The sequence below is a fragment of the Mauremys reevesii genome, linkage group 2, assembly GCF_016161935.1.
Source record: "Mauremys reevesii isolate NIE-2019 linkage group 2, ASM1616193v1, whole genome shotgun sequence".
Lineage (NCBI taxonomy): Eukaryota > Metazoa > Chordata > Testudines > Geoemydidae > Mauremys > Mauremys reevesii.
In genome coordinates, this window is record NC_052624.1 from 267031596 (window position 1) to 267056753 (window position 25158).

Genomic DNA, 25158 nt, shown 5'->3' on the forward strand with positions numbered 1-25158 from the left:
CATGCTAGAAGTGTTTCTAACAGTTCATATCAGAAGCACTGTGGTGGGAAAAGGGAGGGTTGGAAAGGAAGGATAGGAGAAAGAAGAGGCAAGAGATGGCAGAAGAAGAAAAAAAGATATAAAATAACATTCCTTATTGGAGACAGTACCTCTTTTTAGTCACATACAAGAAGTGTGGTGCTCCGGGGAGAGTCAAGTTGGGCATTGAGGAAATGGTAGGAGCAATAGAGGAAGGACTGAATTCCCTGATGCAAAGTAAGAAAAAGATATGGGACAGGTTTCCACTTCGAGAAGCTTTTAAAATGGGCAGCCATGCCAGTGTGCTGTGATTTTAATAGAGGTAAGGTTAATAATACACTATGGAAATAGGATGGTGTGTTGCATCAATGGAGCAGGAGTGAGAGGTGTAACAGATATAATACTGAGACTGCTTATAGCATAGCTCAGTGGTTTGAGCATTGGCCTACTAAACCCAGGGTTGTGAGTTCAATCCTTGAGGGGGCCATTTAGGGATATGGGGCAAAAATCTGTTGGATGATTTAATTGGGAATTGGTTCTGCTTTGAGCAGGGGGTTGGACTAGATGATCTCCTGAGGTCCCTTCCAACCCTGATAGTCTATGAATTACTAGTGTGAACTATGTAGGAATGAATGGTCCAGGAAAAAGTCAAGTCATAGGCCAGAAGGGATCATCATGTTCATCTATTCTGACTTCCAGCATAACACAGGCTAGAGAACCTCACCCAGTACTTGCGGCATCAAGCCATAAATTCTGCTTTAGCTAGAGTATCTGTTTTAGAACGACATCTAATCTTTATCTAATGACTTCATGTATCAGAGAATCCAGCAAATGCCTAGGTAAGTTTTTCAATCATTATTGTCACTGATAAAAATGTGCACCTAATTTCTTAATTTGTCTAGCTTCATTTTCTAGCCATTAGATCTTGTTATGCCTTTGTCTGTTAAATTAAAGAGTCCAGTAATACCAGAAATCTTCTCTCCAGTAGGTACTCAGAGGCCATGGTCAAGTCACCTTTCTTTTGGATAAACAGGTTGAGCTCCTTTACTTTCTTTCACTCTAGGGAAGACTTTGAAGCATTTTTATAGCTCTCTTTCGAACCCTTTAAAAAAATTGAGGAAAAAGGCAGAGGATTATGAATGAGTCATCTTGTTGTTGTTGGTCTGGAAAGGCCTTAGGCCCCTGCTTCTGCACTGAGATCCATGTAAGGCTAGCAGTGCACCTGCACAGTCCTTAGTGCAGGAGCGGGACCTTAGAAAAAGCTGCCTCTGTCCTTTGGACATTGAACAATGGTCTGAGAGTATGTTCTTGAAAGTGGGCTTCATCCTCTGGCAAAACTGGACAGCTACAGTGCAAAATAATGGCTCAGACAAATGAGGTGAACTTCATGGGATTTTTATGTATATCACTGAATTTTTATTAGGTCTCTTGTTCCCAAACTGCAGTCTGCGGTGCGCTTATTACTGATCCCTGGAGAGCTGGTAGGTCACATGATGAGGCTGATTCTTCCTCCTAGTTCCAGCTGTTTCTACAGATGTTCAGGAAACAAAAAGGAACCCTGATCCTACTACCTCCATTAGGGGCTACTTGAGGAAACAGGAGTTGCCACCAGAAGGACTGGAGTTGCCCGTGGGAAAAGGGAACCAGGCAGCTGGACAGCATGTGCAGGAGAGAGGAGGCAAAAGGCAGATGGGAAAGAAGCATGTGCAAGGGAGCAGGGAGAGAGGAAAGAACAGAATGGATGGGAGGAAATGAAAAACGAAGAACAACAAGATAAAGTGTGATTGATCTTTTCACTTAGTGCATTCAAGACATTTGAAAATAGCTAAACACTTTCCTAATGCTACTTTTCTGTGTAGGCAATTGCTGTAGTTATCTTGGGGCTATTATGCTGTTGCAGATGGAAGGGAAGGTGTTTCAGGCATTCATAAATGGGAGGAGGGCTGGTCCATCTGGCTGCATATGATGATTATTTACTATTTGTAGTAGCATAGCACCTAGGAGCCCCAGCTATAAACTAGGACCCTATTGTGTGAGATGCTGTGCAAACACAGAACAAAAAGACTGTCCCTGCCCCACAGAGCTTACAATCTAAGTGTAAGACAAGAGATAACAGATAGACTAACAGGCAAGTATAAGGAAACAATCAGACAATTTTGGTCAGCGTGATAGACTGTGGATTCAGCACACCAGCAGCCACCATTGTCAAGTTTTAAAGAGGCATTTGAAGGAGGATAATGGATTAGTTTTGTGGATGTTTACAAGGAGCTTGCCCTAAGCGTGATGGGAAGGATGGAAGAAAACATCATGGGCCAATTTGAGGCACCAGTCAACATCTTAATAGCAAATGAGAGACAATAGGTAGGGTGGGGATAGGTCATGAAAGGCTTTGAAAGTAAAGACAACTTATGTTTGGTGTGATGGGGAGGAGGAGTCAGTGGAGGGATGCAAAGAGAGGGGCAACATGGTCAAAACAATAGGCTCGGAAAATGATCTTTGCAGTAGCATTCTGAGTGGATATGAGCAGTGTATTTGTCAAGGTCAGAGAGAAGGATATTGCAGTAGTTAGGAGGCATGATAATGAGAACTTGGACAAGAGTTCTAGCTGCGTGGATGGATAGGAAAGGCCATATCCTAGAGATGTTATGCAGAAAGATCAGCAAGATTTAGGCGGTCTGGATGTGAGGACCTTGAGAGAGGTCTGAGTTGAAGATGAAGCCCAGGTTATAGGGCTGAGTGACAGGCAGGATGGTTGTGGTATCCATAGTGATACAGAAAAGAGATCATGGGAAAGGTTGGGTGGGGAGATTAAGAGCTCTGTTTTAGCCATGATGAGCTTGAACTGATGACTAGATATCCACAAGAAGATGTCAGAGGGGAAGTGTCCTCATGACATTTGGTGCAGAATTATCAAAAATATATGATCCCTTTGTATTCTTTATTTTACAGTAGCAGTGATATTTTGAAATATGTGTATATTTTAGTCCTCAATAGTGTCAACCTGAACAAACCAGTCATGAGTTAAAATGCATTACTCAGAAAAGACTTACAGAGAAAGCTAGTGGAGGTGGGAAGGAGGTGGGGGGATGAAAAGAACACAACTCAGAAAGTGTGAACACATTAAGGAAGTATTTTAACATGCTTTTCCCAGACTGTAAGTGGGCTCAAAATCATATATTACACATAAATGTCAAGTGTCTAGAATTCCTTGTAGTTAAAGCAGCATTGCAAAACTCTAGTTGCTTCTGCCATGGGTGAGCCTTCTTTAAAAAAAATCAGATGAGTAAATTATAATTTGTGATTTCCATATCAGTCATTGTGGTAAATTGTAGGTGAGTAGATTTAGTGCCTGGGTGGATGGATTATCATGACAATTTTGCAACATTGAGTTAAATTTTTAGTTTATAAATTGTTGTCAGTGTGGCTCTAATTGAAATGAATGTAATCCAAATGAAATCAGATATACCATCTGTTACTCGAAGTCTGCTAGTTACTTTCTCTTAGACTGATTTTTTTGGGTCCAAATTTCTATTCAGCTTTCATTGGAGGTGGATTATCCTTCTGATGTCTTAAGATAACTCCTCTTTCTACCATTAAACTGATTATTACTGAAGACTTTTCTGTAGTGGAACATATCCAAATTCAGGAATATCCCTTTATACTGTACATGCAAAATTGGCATAGGCACTTCTATATAATACCAAAGTAAAACTAAATAAAAATTTCTCAACAACATGAGGACAAATGTTCTAGAGAGGACACACTGTTCTCTGGACTCCAGCATATGTCCTTGACAACTACATAAATGCCAAATATAGCAGTGTGGTTCTGGACTGAATTAATTACTAACAATAGAGTTCCTGATACTCCTATGATGTGATGATAATCCAGTTTGTCCTGATGTACTATACAAAGAGAAACTTCCCCAGTGCCCGAATAAAAAATTACTTTGCCAAACTTGGGCTTAATTTAGGTTTCCAATTCCTCCAAATTACCCTTTTGACAGCCAGGGAGCCCATTAAAAGCCATCTCTTTTCCCACTGTCTCAAATACCATAGGCAAATAGTGTTATCCAAAAGGCATGCTGAGAAATCAGCATCTATAGCAATCTCCAGTGTACTTAAAGACTTTAAACAGTTGTTAGTGTCCTCTCAAAACCATAAGTATTTGCATACAAATAAGGGACCCATGCAAAGCAGTGAACTATGGTCCATTCTAGAACTAAGAGATGTAGAGAGTGCATTTTCCACAAGATAACCAGGTAGCAACGCCTCATAGTTGGAGAAGTTTTTGTATTAGGTCTGGGGTAAATTAAGTTCCTGCTATGGATTTAGCCTCATCACTTACCAATATACAATCAAGAGAATGAATACTGTATACCAGCAATTTATGTGAAAAAAAGAGAGATTTGCCAATCCACAGAAGAGGATTTAGCCAAATGAAGGCCTGCTAGAGGCAGAATGGGGTGATGTTTTTCATTATGCTTGCAATTTATGTCCAGTCTTTGCCTTTTCTGTGTAAGAGGATTGGTATGATCTAATTTTACATCTTAGGAAATTATGGGCTCTGAAAGTTTCAGCTTTTATATCGCCACATAAGTAACATTTGAGGAGTGCCACATCAATACATGATTCACACTGAATAGGATGTTTCATACATGGGGCTAGGTCATTAATTTGTCCTTTGATCAAGCCAGGGACTGGTGTTCTTGCTCAGTGTTTCTCAACCTTTTTGATACCAGGGACCGGCTTGCTGCCTTCCTAAACTGTGTCAGAGAGATCTTGGGGACTGGCACCAGTCCACTGACTGGTTGTTGAGAAACACTGTTCTAACTTCCTTTAAGCTAGTCTAGGTTAAGTACTACCTGGAAATCCACAATCAGTCAGTCAGTTCCTTTGAACATGCACTCAGAAATATCCAAGGGTCACACGCTTACCAAACAGTTCAGTTTGGATCTGATATTCATTTTTACTATAGCAACTTTCTCATGATGAAGCAATTTCCATCTACCTAAAAGACTGAATTTCACTACTAGGAAGTTACTTTCCATTATTTCCTGTAAATTGTCAATCCTATTCCTGAATATTTCATATTTTCTCTCTTTGCAGAGGGAAGGAAGACTGGTGAATTAAAGCTTGTGGATAAGGCTGCAATACTGACATTGTTTCTGATTTCCTCCAGATGTTTTGGAAGCCAGTAGTGCTAGAAATCCTAAAAGCAGGAACAGAAGAATTGGATGCATGAGCAGGATGTCATCAACCTGTAGCCTGAATTGTTGATGAATCCTATTAACATGCATCCCATTTATTATCTACTTGTATCTCAAGTGCCAAAGGCTTCATTGCTATAATGAATAATAATTTGGGGAGGGCAATCCCATCTGTTTACCAATATTAAATGCATTGAGAATAGTACACTTAGTTACCACAGAAGCCATTGCTTTGTTATCATTTACTACTTTTATGTGTTTACAATATGCTTTGTGCTATACTAGACACACAACAAAGAAACTACCTCCCCAATTTAATAAGAAATAGAGAAAATAGGACGCAATGGGAAGCCCAGAGGAAGGAATAACTTGAAATGGTGTATATGTGTGTGTAATGAGTAAAACTAATTGAAAAATGGAATTTTCACCCCAAGGGAATTTCTAATACTTAGACCTTTTATTTTCATTCTGAATTGGGTTGAAAAATCAAAATGATTGAAACTTTGCTGCCTGAAAGTTCAGAATTTTTTTTTTTTTGGTGAGATGCTTTCAATCAAAACAAAATGTTTCAGTATTCCCAAAATGAAATGATTCATTCAGTCTGTGAAAACGAAACAGTCTTGTTGGGTCAGTCAACGTTAATCTGTATCTGAATGAGCTGCATGCTGATTTATGGGAGTAGTAGTTTGGGTTCCTCATGTCCCCATTATCCCCTGTGGGTTGAGCTATCCAGCAGAACTACATCTCCCGTGATATACTGTGGTTTCTTCCTCTGGCTGAGCCACTGCATTGCATCATAGGACATATATAGTCTGGCTAAGGAGTTTGACTCGTAAGAGAGAATGGAGAGCATGAGGTATCCAAACTGCAATTCCCATGAGATGCTATGGTGGCTCAGGCAGATGCAGAGTTTATTGTCCAACTGACCAGAAACAAAACATTTTGTTTTGGTTTTCTTCTTCTGGAATATTGAAAAATTTCTGCATAATCAACATTTTCCCACAGAAAAATCTTGATATATATATTTTTTAAAATTGAAAATACCCACCCAACTCTAACGGGGTGTGTGCGTGTGTGTGTAAAAATACCTTTTGTTTGGTTCACTTTTTTGAGGCAGTTATCCAAATGGTGGGTCTTTAGAAGAGACAAAATTACATACATTTCCCCTGCAAGAGAAATTTCTTGCCACAAACCAATACTTGTCGCATATGAAATATACATGTGACTCCAACATTATCACATGCTTTTTCTGCATGTAGATAAAGTACAATACTGTGGGTATGATATTTTTAAGCAGTAAACAGATGGTTAAACAGATTTTTAAACCATCTTCTGAGAGTCAACTTTTGAGGAATCTGATCTGTTCCAGATGTGTCAAATACTTTAAATCAAGCTAGGCGGTAGGGGTGGAAAAGGAAAAAGATATATGTACTGAAATGTGTTTAGAAATACAAATAGTATGGCAGAATAATTACCAAATTGTGTTAGTTAAAATGTAGTGGAATGATTGAACAAGCAACATGGACTGGTAGACATCTGTGGAGGCGTGAGGGGGGTTAAAAGGAGTAACATTATTTATCAGAAAGACAGAAATGATAAGACTTTGTTAAGGACTATGATATAGAAATCACATGGTTGCAAAAGAACAGGCAGAAGTATAGAGAGAGGAAATCTTGAGAGGAGTTGGAGATTTTAACTATTATGTCCCCTCAGTCAGGAAACATGGAAGGAGGATCAATGTGGTTTTAGCTAAAGCTTCTCTCAGCTGATAAAGGAAACATTTTACTTTAAAAAGTTATAAAGGAATAATGTTTACAAATAATGAAGAAACTATAGGGATTTAGAAGACAAAATATAGGAAATAAATGCAGTGACTTAGGGTACGTCTACACTACGGGATTATTCCGAATTTACATAAACCGATTTAGCAAAACAGATTGTATAAAATTGAGTGCGCACGGCCACACTAAACACATTAAATCGGTGGTGTGCGTCCACGGTCCGAGGCTAGCATCGATTTCTGGAGTGTTGCACCGTGGGTAGCTATTCCGTAGCTATCCCAGAGTTCCCGCAGCCTCCCCCGCCCCTTGGAATTTCCGGGTTGAGATCCCAGTGCCTGATGGGGCAAAAATCATTGTCGCGGGTGGTTCTGGGTAAATGTCATCAGTCACTCCTTCCTCTGGGAAAGCAACGGCAGACAAGCATTTCACGCCTTTTTTCCCTGGATTGCCCTGGCAGACGCCATAGCATGGCAATCATGGAGCCTGTTTTGCCTTTTGTGACTGTCACCGTATGTGTACTAGATGCCGCAGACAGAGGCGATTCAGCAGCGCTACACAGCAGCATGCATTTGCTTTTGCATGACAGCAGAGATGGTTATCAGCCATACTGTACCATCTACCATACCATAAATTGGCAATAAGATGATCATGGTTACCAGTCCTTCTGCACTGCACCATCTGCTGCTGTCATAAGTGCCCCTGGCTGAGATCAGCCGAGGGCGCAAAAGCCAAACTTGGGAATGACTCCCTGAGTCAATCCCTCCTTTTTGGTATCTAAAAATAGAATCAGTCCTCCTAGAATATGGGGCAAGTGTACTAGAGAACCAGTGTATCATAGAACCAGAGAGCACAGCTGATCTGTGTCAGATCCCGCAGAAATTATGAGCTGTATGCTATTCACAGGGGGTCCTCCTGCAACAACCCCACCTGTTAATTCCATTCTCCCCCAGCCTTCCTGGGCTACCGTAGCAGTGTCCCCCCACTTGTGTGATGAAGTAATAAAGAATGCAGGAATAAGACACAGTGACTTGTTAGTGAGAAATGAGTGGAAGGCAGCCTCTAGCTGCTATGATACTCCAGACAGGACATTAAGCAGTGTGGGGGAGAGGAGCCCAGCATCCCGCTGCTAGTCCAGGGACAATTGAATCTTTTCTTTACACATGAAGGGAGGGGGCTGATGGAGCTCAGTCCCCTGTTGCTATGATGAAGACGGTTATCAGCCATACTGCACCATCTACCAGAAAAAATTAGGAGTTTTTTACACAGGCGCCCATGATTGACCTCACTGGATGCTAGTTGGCATGGTTACCAGTCCTTTTGCACTGCCCCATGTGCCAAAAGGCTGATGATGACAATGGATATCGGCCATATTGTACCATCAGCCACCCATGGCGGGGAGGGGGGAGTGAGGCTATTGGTGTTGACTGCTGCAGCATCGCGTCTATCTGTAGCATTCAGTAAAGATAGGGTGACATGTAAAAGAGTCAAGAGAGGATTGTTTTCCCTTTCACTTCTGAGGGTGGGTGGGGGGTGGCGTAAATTGCCGAGCTATGCCCTGAACCACCGCGGACACTGTGTTTGACCCTAGAAGCATTTGGAGCTCAGCCAAGAATGCAAATGCTTTTCGGAGACTGCAGAAACTGTGGGATTGCTTGAGTCCTCCAGTCCCCACTCCCTCCCCCCATGAGCGTCCATTTGATTCTTTGGCTTTCCGTTACTGAGTCCCTGCTATGGCGTCTGTGTGGAGAATTTTTAAAAATGATTTTGAATTTTGTCTTCTGTAATGGAGCGCTGATAGAATAGATTTGCCTGCCCTTACAGTGATCACATCCGCATGGTCCATGCTGGAGCTCTTTTTTTATTTTGATTTTTAACTGCATCGCCACACGTGCTGATCGGAGCTCCACGCTGGGCAAACAGGAAATATTCAAAAGTTCGCGGGGCTTTTCCTGTCTAGCTGGCCACTGCATCCGAGTTCAGATTGCTGTCCAGAGCGGTCACAGTGGTGCACTGTGGGATACCACCCGGAGGCCAATACTGTTGATCTGCAGCCACACTAACCCTAATCCGATATGGTAATTCCGATACTAGCGCTACTCCTCTCGTTAGGGAGGAGTACAGAAATCTATTTAAAGAGCCCTTAATATCGATATAAAGGGCCTCTTAGTGTGGACGGGTGTGGCGTTAAATCGGTTTTACGCTCCTTAAACCGGTTTAAATGCATAGTGTAGACCAGGCCTTAGATAGTGGTTGGTGTATATTCATTACTTAGTGAAGATCATTCTGTTTCTCCAAGCAGGAAGCTCCCATTACAATCAATGGTAAATGTACCCTATTGTAAATGTTGAAACTAAGCTGGAAAACAGCATACATTGTAACAATTGATTGAGGAAGGATACATATTGTTATGATGAGGCTTGTGTTATTTATGGGAGACTGGTCTTCGATTTAGATGCGAAGATACTGTATGCCGCTTAGTCTTTCAGAGAACGAGTGTTTGCTTGTTGTCCTGTCCCCATCCCTGGCCTGCTTTCTCTATTCTGCTTGGGGACTGGGATGGTAGTGAGCGAGGATTTCCTCACCTGTCTGCTCCTCACTCAGTTTATTCCCACTCTGAAGGCCCTCTGATGTGCAGATATCATGGTGATAGATGCAAAGTAAGATCCCCAAAAGACATGGAATATAACATTGAAACAGCAAAGGTATCACATTCAAGCACTTAACTTGTTTACAATACTCCTCCCTACTAGTTAAACAGCTCTTGTTAATTCTTAAATTGGTCTTTCTGCAACAGTACATAGCTGTTAAGTAATATAATGAAGAGGCTACTTCACCTGCTCTTATTAGAATGTGACTTGGAAGTTTTAATAAAGAAAGAGGAGCTACCTGGAAGGAAAACTCTCTCCCACCCTTGGCCTGGAGGGAGTGAGGTGGCATTTGTGTAGGATGGGTATCAACATCAGATCAGGCAAGCTTCAATTCCCAGGGAGGCCAAGGATGCACAATAGCTATCTTTATGTATTTCTCTCTAGGTATTGTTTTTATTGCACCCAACACAAAGATGCATCATAGTAGTAAAAATGATGTAGACCTCATTCATTAAGAAGGACACGTGTTTCCCATCTCTCCTGTTGATTACATCATTTGGGTGTATGAAAGACAAACTTCTCATTTATTTATTTAATTATTTTTGGCAATATTATGCCATCCTCATTTGTGTTGAATAGTATTTTACTCTGTTCCTGATTCAGCCCAGCACTGCAGCACGTACTTAACTTTAAGTCAACATGCTTAAACGTATAATTAAGTGCTTTGCACAATCATGGCCTCTGTAAGCACTCTCGTATATTTCAGTGGGGCTACTTACAGAGTATTATTCATTGTGAGTATTGGTGGCAGAATCTGGCCTTTTATCTCCAGTGGCGCCTGATCTGGCCACTCAGATGCTGTGGGCAGGAACATCCAACAAGATGATTCTTAGTTTCTGCTCTGAAGGTGGAGAAGATCTGAGCTCATTGTGACTTTCCAGACCCCACCTGTCCATAAAGTAAAACCAAGGTAGTTTAAAACAAGTACCATTAGGCTGTGACTTTCAAAAGTGCATTGGTTTAACTCTGCTCCCATTGAAGTCCAGCAGAGTTTTATTATTGACTGGAATGGGTTACCTAGGGAGGTGGTGGAATCTCCTTCCTTAGAGGTTTTTAAGGTCAGGCTTGACTAAGCCCTGGCTGGGATGATTTAGTTGGGAATTGGTCCTGCTTTGAACAGGGGGTTGGACTAGATGACCTCCTGAGGTCCCTTCCAACCCTGATATTCTATGATTCTAAGGTTTTGTGGGGAAATACTTAGTGAACTTAACATATTCAGTTTAGAAACAAGGAGACTCAATTAGCATATGCAAATGCTAGTGTATTTTACAGAAGTATTATTACTGTAATAGCTAGGAGCATGGTGTTACTCATAGAGGTTGGAATGAACTCTGTGGTTATGAATTAAAAGTCAGATTAGGAGACATTTGGGTGAGATACCAGAAAGGCACTGATCCTGCAGTTGCAGAACTGGGCCCCAAGCTTGGCCATTTGCTTCTAGAGTGGAAGATTTGAATGCTATGGAGGTAGCTGACCTAGCATTTAGGGTTTGGGAAGAGGGGACCTAGCAGGAATGGCAGAAATGGTCCCGAGTATGAGCCTTTGCTTCCAGCTGAACTACTAGTAGTAAAGAGTGAGTTTCCTTTAGTCCTTTTCATGGGAGGGAAGGTCACTTTCTGCAGTACAAGATCTGGGAGTAAGAGGGTTTTTTTTTTAAAACTGAAAGTCAAACAATGGAAACAGGGTGAAGTGGGAGTGACCCCCTGAAATCTCCTTGACCAGTCCCTTCCCCTTGAGGGAACAAAAAGACCAAAGGATTTTTCCTCTTAGTCATCAGTTTGTGGAAACAGGCTATCCAAAGACATACTGGGGGCTCCACTGCAGGTGTGGTTGCCATAAAATAGATGGGCTTCATGGAGCTGTAGTTCACTCCATCTAGAGTATCTTTGTGCCTGCAATAAATTTTTCAAGGGCAGGCTGTAATCTTGGATGTGTGATACATATTGGCATTTATCTTGAAACATCTGCAGCCACACGTGCATGAAAGAACAGCAACAGAAAGACAGCTGTTAGCATCATTTGAGACTAGAAGCAAGCCAATGGGTGGGTGGAACCCTTGGGATCAGAGGACTGTAGGCAAGAGGTAGTTAAAGTTAATATCCTTCTTCCCTCAGCTGGGTTCCACCTCTTTGTGCTCAGTGTTTTGTTTTTAGGGCAACTTTCAAGTATTATAATATAAAATCAGCTAAAGCCTCATTATTTAGTAGGTACAGTTAGTTTGAGTTTTCAGTTCAGGGAATGTTCTGTGCAAAATTGACATGGCTCTGCTGCTATGTTTAACAATGTTGTCCTCTTCCCTTTCAAAGTTTCAGAATATTTAGGCCAGTGAAGTTTCTGTATGTTGTGGATATGATTCATTTGGGCCATGGGAGGAGGGTGACAGTTACTTGCTACACAAATCTTTCCTGTGATTCATGAAACATCATTTGTGTCAGCCTTGTAGGAGGCAGTTCATCTGCCTCCTAGTAGGAGGGAAAAACACTGGCATCGCTGCTGTCAGATGGGCATGGGAAAAATGGTGGTTAGACAGAAGAAAGTAGCAGGAACGCTGGGGCTGTCTGCAATACTTATTGATGTATTTAATGAAAGACTGATATGTATCTAGTGTAGATGTCTTTAAGGAGAACAGCACTGCTACAGTAGCCAGAAATACAAAAGAATGTTGCTTTTTGTCATGTTTTAATTTTTTTCCTGACTTTGTGTAAAAATGTCTTTGCACTTTTCCTTCTGGCTGGCTGAATCCACTGTTTCACATAGGAGAAGGCCCCTATTGCTGAACTTTGTCTGAGCAAAACTTTCAGTTTCTGTTGGTAAGAGCTGGGAGGTCAAATACAGTGCTGTATGCTTGTTCTCTGCAGAGCTTTGCACTCTACTGTACCAGTAAACAGCAGAGACAGTTTACCAAATTCTATTAGCCTCCCCTTAGGAAGGCATTTTCCCTGGCCCACGGAAAAGTTGAATAAAAATGTTAAGTGCAACTTCCTTGTCAGAGTCAATGACCCAGATCATCCTAGCTAGATTTGCTCATGAAAGAAATATACTCTACAAAGGACCTCAATTCGGTATGAAAGATGGCTCAGCTGTTTCTGTGGCACTGTTGATCTTATCTTCCAGACTCTGTGCAGGTCACCCTCTCAGTCCAGGATTCACATAGAGTAGATGAAGACTGGGAGAGCTGGGGACCTGTGTTATCATTTAACCTGGGGTTGTATTATCTTTTCTATAGAGCCTCACTATCCCAGCCATCCCACAAGCCCCCTGCCCCCATCTCACCCAAGGACCCAGACGCATCCATGAGGAATCCCTAGTAGTACTGCTCCAATGGACCTCTAGTTCGTCCCTGGAGACCTGCCTCAGGGTCTGTTGTGTGGGACTGAACAAATCCTGCCTCCCCACTCATGGGAATGATAGGTGAGGGACTCCATAAGTGTATTCCTCATGGAGGTTTCCAGTCTTCCCACCATCAACCAGGGGCAAGGAGAGGTTGAGTTGGGATAATGGTTTCAGCTACTGCAGAGCTAACAAAATTATCATTGAAAGTCAACATGACGATTCAATATCTCAAAAGCCAGGATTTAGTCTCAGCTTCATGTATTACATGGAGGCATTTCTACCAGCCTCAAGGCTGCATGATGTGCTGGAGTGGAAATAAGGAGGATTTTCTCATACAAGGGAATTATCTAGAGAAAAATGGCTACACCGTACAATTTGTGATGGTACTCCATAGCTAAACTCAGTCTTTCACATAGATGCCTGGGGGGCTCAGCAACTTTAAGGCAAACTACTACATGTTATACATATAGTTTCACCCAACCTTACCAATCAAGACACCCTCATAAAACTATAGATATAACCAAAAAGAGGGATAAATAAGGAAAGGGAAAGGCGTTACATACGGGGGTATGGGCATGGGCTGCTTGTCTCCCTGTTAAATGTATGTAGACTCACATGGTTCAAGAAACATTCTTGTCTTGGGGTTTTGCTTACTGACAAATCGTAGTTGAACATCAACTCCAGCACTAATCTGCCAGCCCTTCCCCTTAGGTTTGACAGTTCCTAAACCCATCTCCTTCCTAAAGCCTTTCTCAGGGGAGGCTTCTGCTATTGTAGGTATATTCCGCCTGGCTGGTATGGACAGCCACCTCCCAGGTCTTTCTCCTGACTCTGAGCCTCCCCACTTTGTCTGCTCAGGCTCTTTTTTATTAGGACGTGCCACCTCTGGGCTGCTGGCACATGAACCTTGGTCACCTGACTCAGCTGCTGGTCAGAGCCTAGAAGCAGGATGTTAGGACATGGGCATGTGCCCAGGAACCAGCACGCCATTACATGAGATTGTGTATGGTTTTAAGAAAACAACACTCTGGAAAATATTCATACAGCACTGTTTGGAAAGGGAGAGAGGGTGGGCCTGGGATGGATGACAGAGAAGGAAGATGAACCTCTCACAGCCACCAGTACAAAGGTATGATTACCTGCAACACAAGACGTGATGGTTGAATTACTAGAAAATGGGTGGTGTCAGAATGCAAATATCTGTCAGAACAAGAGAGGTCTCTAATATAGTGAGGGCTTTTGGAAGTCCTACAGGCCCGCATCTAGTGTGAATTGATGTAGCGTCATTGGAGTCAGTGGGGCTGTGGTGTCTTATACCAGCTGAGGGTCTGACTCTTGTGGCCAACCCTCTGCTTAACAGGCTGTCAGTTCAGGGCAGCCACAATATGACCTGATTGCTCAAACCAGTTAGGCAATGTTTTTCTGCATTCTGCACAAGCTGCTAGTGATGTAGAAGCACTGCAAGGAAGAAGTTACAATAATTGAGTCCCAGAGTCACTAGGGGCTGTATTCCTGTTGCAGTGTTGTCATGGGATAAGTAAGGGCGCAGCTGAAAAAAAATTGCACAACTGGAGGAAACCATACACACTTTTGTACTGTATATGACAAGTGTCTCTCTCTGAAAGGTAATGTCCGAATAAAGAATAACCGAGTTTAGAATGGAAAAGCAGAGACATAACTGAAGGTGGAAGAAGGTGTTAGGAGTGATGCAGAGGGGAGTAAAAATAGCTATGTCTTGCTGAACACCTGTTCTGTATTCACTGCATTTGAGTAGGCAATGACTACTAACTGGATTAATGCACTGTTTGATTCACCCATATGGCTAAGTCTTCCATTATTTCCTGTGTTATAAAATGCTGACTCTGTCTGGATTTTACAATACTAATGTTTATTTTGGGGGAGAGGGGAAAGAAAGGGGACTAATTATAGCTTTGAACTCCACTACAATGAGACAGGGTTTCTATTAAATATTTCTCAGGCAGTCTGATGAGTCATAAAATGTAACTTCTGCGGAAAATATCCTGATTGCCTAATGACTAGATGTTGGTAACTGAAATTACACACTCTCTCTCACACTCTCATGAAACCCAGGAAGTGTCTGTCTCTGAGTAAGTTGTTTATTGAAGTTACCCAAGAAATGCAAAAGGGCTTATGATTGCAAAATAGGTAAAAAAAAATATAACTGAAATTTGAGGAACAGGAAAAACACCTGCTGTACAATACAAATAGTGAAATATTGTTACTGTATTTTCATTCACAACATAGGAAGTACTTTCCATATTTTAAAGATAATAATGTATCTTCCTTGTTAGGTAACAAAGGTCAAGCACTGATCAACTGTAAAGAAAGAAAAGCATTCAATCACCAGATGAAAGCAACAAAATTAAATACCTTTAGCACAAAACCTTTGTAATAAGGATTGCCACAACATAGTATGATGCAGAGTACATTAAACACTTGCTCCACTGACTTACAGTTCAAACACTATTTCATATCAGATGGACATGATATTCACTTTCCGTCATAGATTTTTAAGTTCAGAAAGAACCATTATAATGTCATATGGTCTGACCTTGTGAATAACACATGCCCTAGCTTTCATTTGGATTCTCTCCTTGGCCCTTCTTCATTAGTGCTCCAACAATTTATGGTTAACCCAGAGCATGTTTTAGAAAGACATCCAATAATTGAGAGTTTGGATAAATTGACCTCCATACATTGGAAGGAGTACAGACTTTTTAAATTGTGCAGTAGAAACGTTTTCTCCTGGAGTTTATAAACTATGAAGATTTCGCCCCTTAAGCCTGTAATTCAACTTTGGGAGGCTATATCTACCTTTCAGATAACAGAATTTAAATTAATTGGGATTTGAGTAATGAAATGTTCACTGTATTTTAATAATTTATGTTTTAAAATGATTGCAGATGAATTTAGCTAACTCCTATCCGGTCATGTTCCCATTTGCATGGAGGAATGATGAATACCTATGTACTTTGTTTTGCAGATGATGTAGAGGAGGTTAACAGTATGGAGAGTGTGATGTTAGAATATGCTGCAATGGACAGAGAGCTAAATCATTATATGCAAGCAGTTGAAGCTACGGTACAGCAGGTAATGATCATTGCCATGCCAAGTATGGATGAGATTTTCTAAAACACTTTTAATTCTTACAAAAATTACATTAAAAGAACATTTAGTCTTCAAAGTCAAAATCTGCAAAGTTAGGAAATGCCAGAATCAAGGTTGCCCATGCAACCTTAATTCAGCCCCCTTTGCACATGCATTGTGATACAGTGTTTAATTACATGATCACATACTACTTTTTCCACAGGACTCCTATTTCCTTCAGTGTAGAGGATGGAAGGCACCTCATTTGCTGCAGAAGTTGGAAGATGTTTAGTGAACAAAGCAGGAGACTGTGGGAATAAAAAAGATGATCCCCTGGTTCAGGCAGTTGAATGCCACCTTTAGGAACTGGATTTTATCCCTGCCCCATCACAAAGTTCCTATGTGATGCTGAGCAAATAGCATTTTTGTTTTTAAAAAAGCAAACTGGTAATCAGAAGTTCCATGATCTTGAACCATATTGACTCTCATATGGATTCATCATCAAGATTAGAACCTTCAAATCTATAGCCCAGACCTCTGCCACTTGAGCTAACAGAGTAAATAATAGCAGTAGAAAGTTGTCATCTTCTGTGGAGCCAGACACTAGAGAGAGATGAGGCACACATTTTGCAGGGCTTTCACAGCTATTTGCTGACTGCAGAGGAATGTTGAGACTCTGTAATCTTGAGTTCTATTCTAGGTTCTGGAGACAAGTGTGCTGTAGTGGTTACAGCTCCTTTTGCACACGTCCCCTTCTTTTCCTGCCCCTTCAAGTTTGTGTCCTAATCTCCCCTCCCCATTTCACCCCCCTCAGCTTCCCATCCTGGTCCCCAAGTCCTGACCGTCAGCACTTTGTTCCAGGCCCAGTCCCCTATCTCGGTTCAGTTCCTCGTCTCAGACTCCCCCATCAGCTCTCTCCCAGCTCAGTTCTTCAACCTGTCTGCCTTCCTGGCAAGCTGATTATTTTCATCAGCTGCCTTGCCACCAGCAGGGGGAGCATTGAAAGCATAGAAGAGAGAATGTCCCTGCTTTCACTGCCTGTGACTGGCCCCAGAGCAGCCCCCAGCTGCCAGGAGAAGCAATTGCAGGGAAAGCCCTGCTCTCAGCCCCTGTCCCATGCTCAGTATAGAGTGGGAGTTTTCTGTGAATTTAGCTGCTAAGTCTCTACTGAGCATATGCAAACTGAGATTTTCAGGGGCTCATAACTTGGCCAGTTGTGGGCAGATTTTCACAGAGAGCAAAAGACACATTCCTGCCACCATAGCATTCTCCCTGCCAAATATCACATCTCTTCTCTAAAGCATAGAAGCTCTAGAGCTTTGACAGGTGTTTTTTAAAAAGAAAAAAGTCACCCTGAGCAGGTGTCTTCAATCTAGGAGAAGAAGTGTAATATGGGGTACAGCCTCACAGCAGAACAAAGAGATCAGGGGAGGACAGCAGGTGTTTTTTCTGTAGCTGTTCAGGGGAAGTGGGAGCTTCTACAGTTCTACTCTTCTATTTATTACTTATTCCGCACCCCCATCAAGTGGGCTAATTTCAAAGCATGCGGGTGGCCTCCAAACTATACATCATCTCTCCTGCTGGCGTCTATGGCCAGCTGTCAATCTACCTTAGAAAGTGGGGCACTTTCCCCTAAAATCTATAGTTAATGTGAATGAGACACTGGTGCTTTTTCTCTTTCATCCTTTCCAAAGTTAGGGTGGCTGCTATTGGAAGCAGAACAGACAGAACCACATGTTAAATCAGCCTCTGCTGCCCAGGCTCCCTGCTGTCTTGGTAAAGGCCCAACAGAGGGTCCAACTCTTTCCCAGGGACAAAGCACCAGGCTATTAATTTGTGCAGACAGAGATTACCATTTTTCATTTATTAACATAACTCAACCTGAAGGTAAAAAAACCACCTTTCATCAACCTGATCTTACTAAGTGTGTGTCCGTTGTTCTGTGTATGTGTGTGTGGAAATGAAGAGCATAGTGATTCCAAACACGATGCATTTTGTATGCCCTGCTTTCTTCTTATGAACCATACTTAAAAATGAGTGTCCATCAAGCAGTATGAAAGCTTGAAGCTGATAGGATAGCGAGAGCTTGCGCTCTGCCTGCAGGCAGGATCTGTTCTGATGCAGTTGTCTGGAGTTCAAACTCCTGATATTTCACCTTATGTAACCCTTGCCAGTTGCACTTACATGCCAGTATAAGACGACAGAAGCTCACAATGAAAATAACAAGGAAGTAGTATGAAGTATAGTTATAAGTTTCCAAAAGCCAAGTCTTTGTTGACTTAATCTGCAGTTGGAGCAACACACAAGGTGAAACTTAGCCGCATCCTCTTCTGGTTGAATCAGCAGCCTGTTGAGTAAGAAATGAGCAAATGCAGTGCTGTTTCCAACCATAGACTGTGGGAAATCCTTTGTCCGTGGAAATTCCCTCTGACACTGAATTTAGCTCACCTGTGTAATGACTTGCCTTGTGCCACTTCTCCTTTTTTAACAAGAGTCTGTTTCCTGTAAAGTAAACACCGCCCAGGTTACTCTCCATGCAAAAGAAGCCTAAACAGTGATGTCGTTTGTTTGTTTTCACTTAAAATAAAGTTAAAAGCCAGATTCTTCTGTTCTGGCCCCTTTATGCTCCCTAAGTGGAACAAAGAGGCTGGGAACCAAGCTGGACTGGCCAATTGAGAAATTCTTGCCTTGAGGAGCTTTTATCTGACAGAGAGATAGTGTACCCAGCTCCTGTGACACCACTTTACCCCCTCTCAGCCCTGTCATAGGGGAGTGCTATGGGCAGGACAGGGAAGTGGCTGAAGTACTCGGCTCTTCATCTGTGCTCTTTTGGCATATGGTTCATTAGGGGCTGTGTCCAGTTGGTGTAATTTAGAGCAGTCCCCAGACTATTCCAACCAAGGCAGATCTCAAGGGTAGCGCAGATCTGCCCTGAGAATCAGGAAACCATAAGCAGCTCCCTGATGGCTCTGCCCCTCAGACCATCTGCTGCACAGCAGAGAATCTGGGCATTTATTGTACCAGTGGAAGGAAGATATTAAGGTGGGGCTGAGGTCTCTTCCAACCCTAATATTCTATGGGGGGGGCAGTCAGTCAGGCGGTTGTAGGAGCCAGAGACTGGGGAGGAGTGGGGGGAGGGGGAAGGATTGGGGAGCTATGTATGTGTAGAGGACGAGGCAATTGGACGGGATGGTGGGCAGGAGCTAGGAGGGTTGGATAGAAGCTGAAGAAAGGTGGAGTGGCTGAGGACCCATATAGGCACAGAGAAGGAAGAGGTTGGACAGGAGAAGAGGGGGTAGAGGGCAAAGGAGCTGAACCAAAGTTATCCGAGCAGAAGGGGAGGGGGCATGAGCTGGAGAGGGGGTTGGGAGGTTGGATCAGTTGCAGAAGTGGGAATATATGTAGTGAATGAGGCAAGGGACTGTAGGAAGGGAGAGGATGGTGTCATGGGTAAGGCAGATGAATGCCCTGCTGGATAATTGGATTCTAGTCCTGCCTTTGCAACTAGGCCCTTAAACCAAATTGTTCACAGGTGATCACTAATTATGTGTTCCTCTTTTTCTGGGTGCCCAAACTAAAGCCAGATTGGCACAAGTTCTGTAACTGAAGTCAATGGGAGCTATGTGGGGTTTTTTTGTTTTGTTTTTTGAAGTGCAGTAAAAATGTGAAGTTCTCTGAAAAGACAGGCCCCAAGTATCTCAATTTGGATATCCCAAATTAGTGGGCAGTTTAGCTCTTAATCTCTCTGTGCCTCAGTTACCCAACTGTAAAATAGGGATAATCTGACATGGGTGTCATGAGGATCAATTAATTAATGTTTGTGAAGCACTCATATGGTTTGGTGAAAGCACTAGAGAAAAGCCCAGAGGAAATTCCTAGTATTTTATTCACTGCAGGGTTTGGATAGTGTAAATTAAGCCCTGAGGCCATACAGTGAATAAGAAAAATAAAGAAATTTTGAATAGCTACACAATCAGTGAATGAGCCTCCTTCATTACACACCCTGATTCATTCCCAGAGCGGGTCCATTTAGTGTACTGAAGGAGGCAGGGGCCCCTTGGAAAAAGAGCGAGTGACCATGTAATTAAGAGACTTTATCATAATATATGTGTACAAAGGGGGCAAATTAAGGTTGCACGGGCAACCTTAATTCTTGCATTTACTAACTTTGGAGTGCTTAACTCTGCAACCTTAATGTTCTTCTAACATTTTTGGATGTAATTTAGAATGAATGATGTTCTGTGCTGACTGCAATCTCCAAACTATACTTTAAACAGGATTACAGTGTTAAGGTTGTGTGCTCACTTCCCTACAAAAGTTGGGTTGAGGAGGCATTTCAACACATTTTTAATATTTACTTCCCTTTTGTGTGTGTGTATTTTGTGCTAAACAGGCTACCATTATGTTTGTAACATAGCCAGGCATATTTTATGTGAATTATTTAGCTCCTACCCATGTGGTTCACTTTCGTAATATGTTGGAGGCCACATTTCATGCAATGCAATAGAAGCTGCATTTATCAAACATTGTGTGTAAAGAAATACAAGAGCATTGTTCTTGCTGGATTTATCTAGGTTCATAATACATTCTCATCATGGTTTCTGAGTGCCTTACTGTGAGGAAAAGAATCTCTCTCCTTTGTAGAGACTAAGGGTATATCTATATGTACAGTGGTGCAGCTGTGCCGATACAGCTGTGCCTCTGAAGCACATCTGGTGAAGACGCTCTATGCCAATGGGAGAGAGCTCTCTCATCGGCATAAAAAACCCACCTCCACGAGTGGTGGAAGCTGTGTCGGTGGGAGAAGCTCTCCCAGTGACATAGCACTGTGCACACGAGTGCTTATGTCGGTATAACTTATATTGCTCAGGGTGTGGAATATGTAGACGTAGCCAGTGGTCTAGATCCTGCAAATTCTTATTCCCGCACTTGTCTTTATGTACTTTGACATCAGTAGGGCTATTTGCATTTGTAAAATTAAGCATGTGCCTAAGTGTTTGCAGGACCAGCACCATAGGTAAGAGGGAATTTATCAGAGCAAGAGGCACAGTATCTCTGCTTTCCCAGTGCTTGGTCATGTCAGGGCTTTGGGTCCAGACAAGATGGAGGTGATGTTGATACATTGGGAGAACCTCCAGAAGAAAAGATGAAGCTCATATCTACTCCCTCTATTTCAGAAATCTGCTTGTTTGTTACTTTGTAAAATAATGAGTACTAGTGGATAGAGAGCTGGAATGGGACTCAGGAGACCTGGATTCCATTTGCAGCTTTGCCATTGGTCTGCTTGGGTAACTGTGGGCGAGTCACTTTACTGCGATGTGCCTCAGTTTCCCTATCTATAAAATGGGGATAATGACACTTACCTCCTTTGTAAAATGCTTTGAGCCCTATTAATAGAAAGTGCTATATAGTAGGTATTATTTTATTTTATTACTGAGGATTATAATTGGGAGTCTTTTGGGTTCTGCAGCTACTTTTGGAGTCCTAGATAACCTTAAGAACAAGGATCTTAGTGACTTAGCCCTTGTCTACACTACGAGTTTAGGTCGAATTTAGCAGCGTTAGATCGATTTAACCCTGCACCCGTCTGCATGATGAAGCCATTTTTATTGACTTAAAGGGCTCTTAAAATCGATTTCTGTACTCCTCCCCGACGAGGGGATTAGCGCTGAAATCGACATCGCCAGGTCAAATTTGGGGTAGTGTGGACGCAATTCTATGGTATTGGCTCCCGGGAACTGTCCCAGAGTGCTCCATTGTGACTGCTCTGGACAGCACTCTCAACTCAGATGCACTGGCCAGGTAGACAGGAAAAGTCACGGGAGCTTCTGAATTTAATTTCCTGTTTGACCAGCGTGGCGAGCTCATCAGCACAGGTGACCATGCAGAGCTCATCAGCACAGGTGACCATGCAGTCTCAGAATTGCAAAAGAGCTCCAGCATGGACCGAATGGGAGGTACTGGATCTGATCGCTGTTTGGGGAGACGAATCTGTGCTATCAGAACTCCGTTCCAAATATTTGAAAAAATCTCCCAAGGGCATGATGGACAGAAGCTACAACAGGGACCCGCAGCAGTGCTGCATGAAAAATAAGGAGCTCAGACAAGCCTACCAAAGAGGCAAACGGCCGCTCCGGGTCAGAGCCCCAGACATGCCGCTTCTATGATGAGCTGCATGCAATTTGGGGGGGCTCTACCACTACCTCACCCCTGTCTGTGGACACCTGCAAGGGGGCAGTCTCATGCCACAGGGATGAGGATTTTGGGGACGAGGAAGATGAGGAGGTGGAGGAGGATGAGGATAGTGCACAGCACGCAAGCAGAGAAACCATTCTTCCCCGACAACCAGGAACTGTTTATCACCCTGAAGCCAATACCACTATGACCTGCACATTTCCCAGAGTCACTACCCTTGATAGCAGCAACTCAGTGATTGTGTTGGCTACTTGGATCTCAGCAGCTCCCACAGTAGATTTACCCACTCCAAATTGATTCCTGACTTACCGGTAGTTGTCTAGCATTTGCAAACTTCCACAGGGCTATCGCAACTCACTTCTCAACTGTGAGTGCTGCTCTCATCTTGGTATTCTTGCACTTCAGGGCAGGGGAAAGCAAGTCACAAAGTTCCATGAAAGTGCCCTTATGCATGCAAAAGTTTTGCAGCCACAGGGAATCATCCCAGACGTGCAACACTATGTGGTCCCACCAGTTTGTGCTTGTTTCCCGGGCCTAGAATCGGTGTTCCACAGCATGAACCTGCCCCATTACCACCATGATGTCCAAATTGCCAGGGCCCGTGCTTTGAGAGAAGTCTGTGTTTATGGGTACGTCTTCACTACCCGCCGTATCGGTGGGTAGCAATCGATTTCTCGGGGATCGATATATCGCGTCTCATCTAGACGCGATATATCGATCCCCGAATGAGCTCCTGTCGACTCCTGGACTCCACCAACCCGAACGGCGGTAGCGGAGTCGACATGGGGAGCCGCGGACGTCAATCCCGCGCCATGAGGACGGTAGGTAATTCAATCTAAGATACTTCGACTTCAGCTACATTATTCACATAGCTGAAGTTGCGTATCTTAGGTCTGGTCTACACTACGGGGGGGGGTCGAACTAAGGTACGCGACTTCAGCTACGCGAATAGCGTAGCTGAAGTCGAACTACCTTAGTTCGACTGACTTACCCGTCCAGACGCGGCGGGGTCGAACTCCGCGGCTCCAAGGTCGACTCCGCCACCGCCATTCGCGGTGGTGGAGTTCCGGAGTCGACCGGAGCGCGAGGGGGGGTCGAACTATCGCGTCTTGATTAGACACGATAGTTCGAACTCCGAGAAGTCGAACTCACCGCGTCGACCCGCGCGGTAAGTATGGACCTTCCCTTAGATCGATTTCCCCCCGTAGTGTAGACCAGCCCTGAGTCCTCATCGCTATCGTGATCGCGCTGTCATCGCCTCCTCACCTGCAGGATAATGCAGGTGTTTACAATGCTCACAACAGCAGCGGTGAGCTGAGTGGGCTCCATGCTTGCCGTGGTATGGCGTCTGCAGGAGAGCAGAGTTGCAGCGGAAGCGGTGGATGACAACGGATGCCATGAGACTAGATATTTATGCCGAACGATGAAAGGACCTGCGAGGTCGATTCATGGCACCAGGAGAGCATAGTTGCTTGGAAGACAATGGTTAGCAGTCCTACTTCACCGTCTGCTGAAAGCAATATGGCGTCTGCATGGAAAAAGGCACAAAACGATTGTCTGCCTTTGCTTTCACAGAGGGAGGGGCGACTGACGACATGTACCCAAAACCATCCGCTACAATGTTTTTGCCCCATCAGGCACTGGGAGTTCAATCCAGAATTCCAATGGGCAGCGGAGACTGAGGGAACTGTGGGATAGCTACCACAGTGCAACGCTCCAAAAGTCGATGCTAGCCACAGTACTGTGGACGCACTCCGCCGATTTAATGCGCTTAGTGGGGACACACACAATCGACTGTATAAAATCGCTTCCTAAAAATCAACTTCTATAAATTCGACCCAGTTTTGTAGTGTAGACATACCCTTAGTGGCTTTTCTCATATGGATTTAAACTTTGGGGGTGGGAAACCAGGGCATTCTCAGCAGTTGCGCTCTTGATTCTGGAATTCAGTCCCCCGTTTATTGAACACACCCTGAGTTAAGGCATATCTGTTCACTGGCATTTTTCCTGAGTAATTTGCATTAGTGAGTTCTGTTTTTGTTTTGTTTTTTTTCTATTAGGAGCAGTTTTGGGGGTGGGTGGTTAATATGATTATCTCCAAATATGCAGTATATTGTTTTAATTAGTGTAAATATTTCCAAAAACCATGATGGGTGTGTTTTTATAAACCCGTCTTTAATCCAGTCATTCTTAGGAGTTGTTTTTTTTTTTCTGCTAGTATTAAGAATTTTTAAAATCTGCCTTATTTATTGCTGGCAAAAGTCAGTAATTTTACCTGTAGACACTCTTATGGCTTAGAACAATGGCTGAACAAGGAAAACATTATTTTGAATTCTTTAATATAGTCTCTCAAACCACATAGTCATACTCCATTATTATTATGTGTTACTTGTAATAAGGTTAGAATAAGGCCCCATTGTTCTAGGCACATAGTAAAAGACAGTCTCTGTCCTGAAGATCTTACAATCTTTATAGATTAGACAGGCAAAGGGGGAGAGGAAGGGAGGAATATTATCTCCATTTTACAGATGGAGAACTGAGATACAAAATCCCAGATTGTCAAAGGTATTTAAGTGCCTAACTCCCATTGAGCTAAATATCTTTGAGAATATGAGCCAAAATAATTAAGGGCTCCATTCTGCATAGTGGCAAGCAGTCTGTCCCAATCCCCCATAGTATTTAAGCATGTGCTTAACTTTAAGCCTGTAAATTACTTCATTGATTTGACTGTGATTACTCATGTGCTTAAAATTAAGCATGTGATTTGGGCCAGAGGAATCGTAGATCCAAGTGACTTGCCTGTGATCACACAGGAAGTCTGTGGCAGAGCCAGGAATGGAACTGAGAGCTCCTGAGTCCCAGTCCA

At 43.0% G+C, this 25158-nt stretch overlaps 1 protein-coding gene across 1 annotated transcript in view; it reads left to right on the forward strand.

Annotated features, from left to right (window-relative positions):
• The window catches only part of NSMCE2 (NSE2 (MMS21) homolog, SMC5-SMC6 complex SUMO ligase), a 166632-nt gene that overhangs the window by 19884 nt on the left and 121590 nt on the right, over window positions 1–25158 (forward strand). The window contains exon 3 of the mRNA XM_039523537.1: window positions 15994–16100. Coding sequence (XP_039379471.1) covers window positions 15994–16100 — 107 coding nt within the window. The remainder of the gene's footprint in view (window positions 1–15993; window positions 16101–25158) is intronic.